The sequence below is a fragment of the Danio aesculapii genome, chromosome 25, assembly GCF_903798145.1.
Source record: "Danio aesculapii chromosome 25, fDanAes4.1, whole genome shotgun sequence".
Classification (NCBI taxonomy): domain Eukaryota; kingdom Metazoa; phylum Chordata; class Actinopteri; order Cypriniformes; family Danionidae; genus Danio; species Danio aesculapii.
Window position 1 is genome coordinate 37,225,843 of NC_079459.1, and position 6,869 is coordinate 37,232,711.

Genomic DNA, 6,869 nt, shown 5'->3' on the forward strand with positions numbered 1-6,869 from the left:
ACCGACTTTAATTTAATTTAATTACACTATCGATGCTGTAAAAGGAACTTTTGAAATTGCAAATAGTCACATTAATCTTTCACTGGAAGTTTATTGGTGCTGAAACTGAAAAAATGTGCATAACTTTAACATATAGTGTTTATTATATAATAACAAAGCTCGTTTAGATAAACCTTGCGACACAAAAAGTCAGAAAATAAATAAATAAAAACAATCTGGCCTATAATATGGATTCTGCACTAAGTATGAAACCGTGTGTAACGTGTATGTATATAGCGCATCTGAGTATGGCTATACACTCAAAGCGCTTCACAATCATGGGGGTGTACAGTATAATACGGCCAGTTTAGCTTATTCAGTTCCCCTATAGCGCATGTGTTTGGACTGTGGGGGAAACCGGAGCACCCGGAGGAAACCCACACCAACATGGGGAGAACATGCTAACTCCACACAGAAACACATACTGACCCAGCCGGGACTCGAACCAGCGACCTTCATGCTGTGAGGTGATTGTGCAACATGTTACAAAATAATGTTATAAAAATATCAAGAAGTTGTTATCTCGACGGTTAAAAAGCAATTATTTACCCATCGTTAACAGATTTGACCCAATGATTTATGTTTTCATGCTAATTAGCAGCAGCTTAAACAACAAAAGACACCTCAAACACTTCTGTGAGAGGAGTTGGGATGTTTTAAAACTGTTTAAAGTGAACACAGTTAAAATAACAACACGAATATGTTTCACTACAACAACATAGTTTCAATAAACTACATGGCGCAATAACATTGAGGAGAAATGAATAAACTAGCATGTATGGGTGTAATAGCCAAACAGTGGGCGGGGTGTTTTTTTCTTCTTCACATTCTTCTAGCCAGCTCATTGATTTTAAGGTTGACTAATTCGGGAAAAGCTTAAGCGCATACATGGGTGCTCACATCTGTCCAGCAAAGATTACAGCACAAGAAACAGAAAAAAATGAAGCTGTGCCATCATCATCATCATCAGAAATGGAGGACTTAAAGAGCAGCGCAGATGAAGAGAGAAAGAAATTAACCTCCAGTGATGAGGAGAGAGGTAGGCCAATTAAATAAACGATTCTTCATTTCAGACATCTTTACTGAGCCTTTAAAATAAGATGGCAGTAACTGTGTCTTTAGTCTAAAATCCATTCTTTACTGTTTTACTATCGCATTTTCATAATTATAACTACACTTACAATTTCATATACAGTATAGTATTTTAGACAGTAGACCAAAGTTCCTTATTCATCTGACAGATCTGTGTGTGTGTGTGTGTGTCTGTGTGTGTGTGTGTGTGTGTGTGTGTGTGTGTGTGTGTGTGTGTGTGTGTGTGTGTGTGTGTGTGTGTGTGTGCGTGTGTGTGTGTGTGTTCTCCACAGAACGTGTCACTTGGCATGGAGAGTTGTTTACTGGTGCGGGAGATGATGAGGATAACTGTACAGGAATCACCAGAAGTGAATCTATGGAGAGGAAAGACATTAACATGTAAATCAGTTTATACTCACGCTCACTTAACATGTGTCGATAAACAAAATGATTTTAGATTTATAGTTTTAGTTTAGTTAACTGTACACACCTAATTATTAGTGTGAGGATGTGAACACTGATTCAGTTTCTGCCAGTCGTGAAAGCAAAACACTTCACTCTTCATCTGCTGAAACTGATTTAAAGTGCATGAATAAAGTCGTCACTTAAGAATAGGCTTATTTAAGAGAAAGTCTTCCTATTTCCCATAATTATAGCTACTGTAAACATGACTATATTAAAGGAATGTAAAGATCGTGCCAGATTCTGTAGCCTAATACAAAACAAACAATCCTGAACAAGTTCAAACAGGAAGAAAACAAAACTTGTTTCGGTTTTTCTCACATGAAGCGCTTTTGCTGATATATTATAGCAGATGAGACACGCCACACCTAAAACAGTTTTTTGGGCATGCTTGAATTTAATAATCTGGGACTATTATAAGTATTAGGCAATAAAAATGTCTATATTCGCCATACTTTATCATTCATTCATTTTCTTTTCAGCTTAGTCCCTTTATTAATCTGGGGTTACCACAGTGGAATGAACCACCAGTTTATCCAACATATATTTTACGCAGCGGATGCCCTTCCAGCTGTAACCTATCACTGGGTAACACCCACACACACTTATTTACACTCATACACTACGGTCAATTTTAGCATACCCAATTCCCCTATAGCACATGTGTTTGGACTGTGGGGGAAACCGGAGCACCCGGAGGAAACCCACTTCAACACGGGGAGAACATGCCATACTCTCATTCATTCATTCATTCATTCATTTTCTTTTTGGCTTAGTCCCTTTATTAATCAGGGGTCGCCACAGCTGAATGAACCGCCAACTATTCCAGCATATGTTTTACGCAGCGGATGCCCTTCCAGCCACAACCTATCACTGGGAAATGCCATACTCTATCAGCGGAGTCAGTCGTGTCTTCGGAGTATAGTGAAAGATCCAGAAGGGCATCCTTCTGGTTTTGATTCAGAAGGGCACTTGTTTGTCAGACGGCTCACTGGTCAGGTATACATCCGCGCTAAAATATCAAGGTGAAAGTCATTATAGCTTGCGTAGAATAGACCCAGCTCCCAACCCAACTTTAAGGATAGATTAACGGCCATATAAAAGTCTCACGTTAACGCAGCATGTTAACATCGATAACGGCCCACCACTAATATATATATATATATATATATATATATATATATATATATATATATATATATATATATATATATATATATATATATATATATATATATATTTATTATTATTTATTTTTGTTAAATTTGTATTGTATTGTGGCATGTTTATATTGTGTGTCTTCGACATAAATGCTTATTTTAGACTCAGTAAAGGGTGAATGGCTTTTTCTAAAGAGAATTCTGAATTCTGGTCTGAGTTTTACAATAATAATTAATTAATTCTTTATTGAAAATAAGCTTCCAGATCCAGTTTGTAGATGAGGTCCATGAAGGCCGAGCACCACTGACAGTGACTGTGGCGAACTCAGAGGAGGAGTTCAGGAACACCAGAGTTAAAGACCTGAAGAGAAAACTCATCCCAGAAGACGAGTGTAAGTCTGTGTTTCTGTCAAATATGTGGAGATGTTAAAATGCAAATATTCAAAAGCAATCACAGCCTACCCAGTATATCTATGATCAGTTGAAAAGATGTTGAATCTATATATTAATTTATATTTTCAAACAGTCTTTGTGAAAGAAGAGAGAAAATGTTTACTTTAGTAATGTCGAGGCTCTACTAGGGTATAGGGAGCGATTTCAGATAACGCCATCAAAATGTCACTCACAGGGTTGCCAGGTTTTCACAATAAAACCATCAAAATGGCGAATCAAAACTAGCTCAATAAAACAAAAGTGCAAATATTCCACCACCCATAAAATAAATAATTTCCATACTGCATTATACACCATCTATTATTCGTAAATCACTGTATATTAGTAATTGCAAATCTGTTTTAATGAATAAAATCATCTTAGCAGCACACCTGGAGATGCACTGCTGTGAAAAGCGCCACTCTCCTGTATAAGTGTGCTGGCTTACTCTGTTTCAGCTTTATGATACTAGATCATGTCAGTATTTGTCACTCCAAATCCTTTATTAATGAGGGTTACAGCTCGTTGTAAAGTTGACTTGTTGTTGTTTCTTTGGCAGATGAAAACACCATTCTGATCTATGAACGGTCAACGCTGAAGAGAAATCGCACACTCGGCTCCTATAACGTTCAACATGACTCTGTTATTACAGGCTTACGGCGTGGAGGTATCGATCATGTTTATATTTTAAATTACTGTATAAATATCTTTATAGTCCTGACTGAACTGACTGAATCTTCATTTCAGCCACGTATACCCTGTATATCTGTAAAACACTGTCTTCTGCAGGCCATGAGTATGAAGGTCTGTACCACACTGAGTTTTGAACCAAATCTATTTTCATTTCACATTTGTGAACAACTCCTATGTATTTTTGCTGCTTGATGAGCTTCTCACTGATCTTCTGTTGTTGTGTTTGACATTTTCTGTCACAGTAAAACGTCCATATGAAGATGATGATGATGATGACCCTAAAGACATCCCCAGAAGATGGTCTATGGAGATTGGGATTAAGATGTAGAAACCTCAGCAGAAGTGATGTATATTTATTGTTTAGCCTCACATGATCCTTGTATAAATATTAATTAAATTCTTACTGCCATACATATTCACTATCATACGCTATTAAAGCTGCACAATACTGGGAAAATTCAATTCATTAGAAACACAGAAGTGAACCAAAGTGCTGTACAGAAATATACAACAAAACAAGTATAATAGTTTATAAAAGACATAAAATATAAGGTAAAATATCGCTAAAATACCTATAAAGGCATATATACATTAAAATAAGAAAATCAGGTGTCAAAGGCCAAAGGGGAATGCTATTTTTATTAGCTTTATGTATCTTTATGTATAATTATCATACTAAAATGAGCAGGTAGTAGATTTTTATCTCATCTAATTAAATCTAACTGAGGCTAAATTAGTAGAGGCGCAAACATTTAGACTTTAAAACACTGTGAATGAGTGGCTCGGTGGGTAGCACTGTGGCCTCACAGCAAAAAGGTCGCTGGTTCGAGCTCCGGATGGGTCAGTGTTTGTTTCTGTGTGGAGTTTGCATGTTCTCCTCGTGTTGGCGTGGGTTTCCTCCGGGTGCTCCGGTTTGCCCCACAGTCGAAACACATGCGCTATAGGGGAACTGATCAACTAAACTGGCTGTAGTGTCTGAGTGTGTGTGTGGGTGTGAATGAGTGTGTGTGGGTGTTTCCCAGTGTTAGGTTGCAGCTGGCCCTTCAAAAGAAAAAGTTTAGGCAACCCTGAGTTGAGCTCCAACCCTGCTCAAACCTGCCTTTAAATACCAAGCGCTCCGCCAGATTTTACTTATTGGTTTAGTTTTAGTTCGATCAGGGTTGGAGCTAAATTCTGCAGAAAGGTAGATCTCCAGAAACAGGGATGAGCACCCCTGACCTACACATTTCATAGTAATAGTATAAAATGTGCATTTAATAATGGATTATTTTAGTCTAGTCCCATTTCAAGTATAGATTTAATACCGTTTATGGACTTGCTGTAGTTAATACGTTTTTCTTTCCTTTTTTATATGATCGATGCCGTATTCAGTGCTTCCTTCGGTTTCTTTCTTAAGACTGAACAAAATTCAAGTACATCCATTTGCACTGAGTGATATGTAGTACTGTAAGGATCAATATACCTCCGTTATATTGCTGTGGAAGGACTTGTTTCAAGTTTTTGGGATTATTCATGATCTGCTGAAAGTCATTTGTTAATTTGTCAATTCTAATAATTTTATATTTTGGTGCATGAACATTGTAGTATATATATATATTTAGTATATATATATATATATATATATTATTTCGGCTAGAATAAAATCATTTTTTTATTTTAAGGTCAATATTATTAGCCCCTTTAAGCTATATTTTTTTCGATAGTCTCCAGAACAAACCATCATTATACAATAACTTGCCTAATTACCCTAACCTGCCTAGTTAAACTAATTACCCTAGTGAAGCCTTTAAATGTCACTTTAAGCTGTATAGAAGTGTCTTGAAGAATATCTAGTCTAATATTATTTACTGTCATCATGACAAAGAGAAAATAAATCAGTTATTAGAGATGAGTTATTAACACTATTATGATTAGAGATGTGTTGAAGAAATTTGCTCTCTGTTAAACAGAAATTGGGGGAAAAATAAACAGGGGGGCTAATAATTCTGACTTCAACTGTATAGATAAGAATGTACCAACTGTAAACACAAAAATATATATATATATTGTGCCTGTGATCAGGGAATGCAGTGATTATGTCAAATTCTGTAATGCAAGACAAAGATTCCTGAACAAGTTCAAACATGAAGCAAACCCATTCAGGAGATTTATGTACAGAAACCATGTGAAGAGATTTTCCCATGAAAGCATGCATGTAGTATCTGGTTATTTTAAAGGAACATTTATAGGAACACTCCAGTATTTTTGCTAAAGGCTCATTTTTCAAGCCTTTCATAGTTAAACAGTTTATTTGAACTGTTTTTTAATACATTCAGCTGATTTCTTGTTCTGGTGGGGTCACTTTTAGTTTAACATAGTATAGTGAATTGAATTGGATTATTATTATTATTATTATTATTATTATTATTATTATTATTATTATTATTACAGCGTTTTGTTTAAAATTTTCAAAAAAAGAGTTTTGATAATGTTCCTATTTAAAGCTGGGGTCTTCTATTACCTTGTGCAATAAAACTGATGGAAAATGAAAAACAAAAACACGATCTTTTATGTCAATATAGCTAAGAACTATCCTCTCATTCTGGTGTAATAATTCAGAAACTGCTGCTGTACTACGGCTGCACCAGGCGGAGTGATATTACGCAGCGCAGGATAATAAAAGCTGGAGTGTTCCTTTAAGACTCCCCCTTGACTACATGGTTGTTTACGGTTTGCTACTTAAATGTAAACCTCCTCCAATATCAAGTAATTCATCTCTGATATACAGAGTACAGCACGAACTGCTGGAGATTTATTTTGAGGAAGAAATGATCCCTGAATTGATTTGAGCACTGAAAAAAACATTTATTCCTAATAACTCCAGGAACCTGAATTTAAATTAAATTAATCAAATCTCACTCTTACTGCTTTCTTAATAAACATATTTGTAAACTGATGTAACTTTCTGTCTTATTAGGCCTACTTTGTTTACACTGAAACTTTAAATGATCTAATAAATCAGTTTTACCATCA

At 35.8% G+C, this 6,869-nt stretch overlaps 1 protein-coding gene across 1 annotated transcript; it reads left to right on the forward strand.

Moving 5' to 3' along the window:
• Positions 1-783: 783 nt before the first annotated feature.
• On the forward strand, positions 784-6,869 carry LOC130219632 (uncharacterized). The gene is made up of 6 exons (XM_056452073.1): positions 784-1,078; positions 1,404-1,509; positions 2,991-3,124; positions 3,724-3,831; positions 3,912-3,968; positions 4,100-6,869. Exons 1-6 carry the CDS (start codon positions 928-930, stop codon positions 4,183-4,185), a joined length of 642 nt encoding a protein of 213 aa, XP_056308048.1. The 5' UTR covers positions 784-927; the 3' UTR covers positions 4,186-6,869.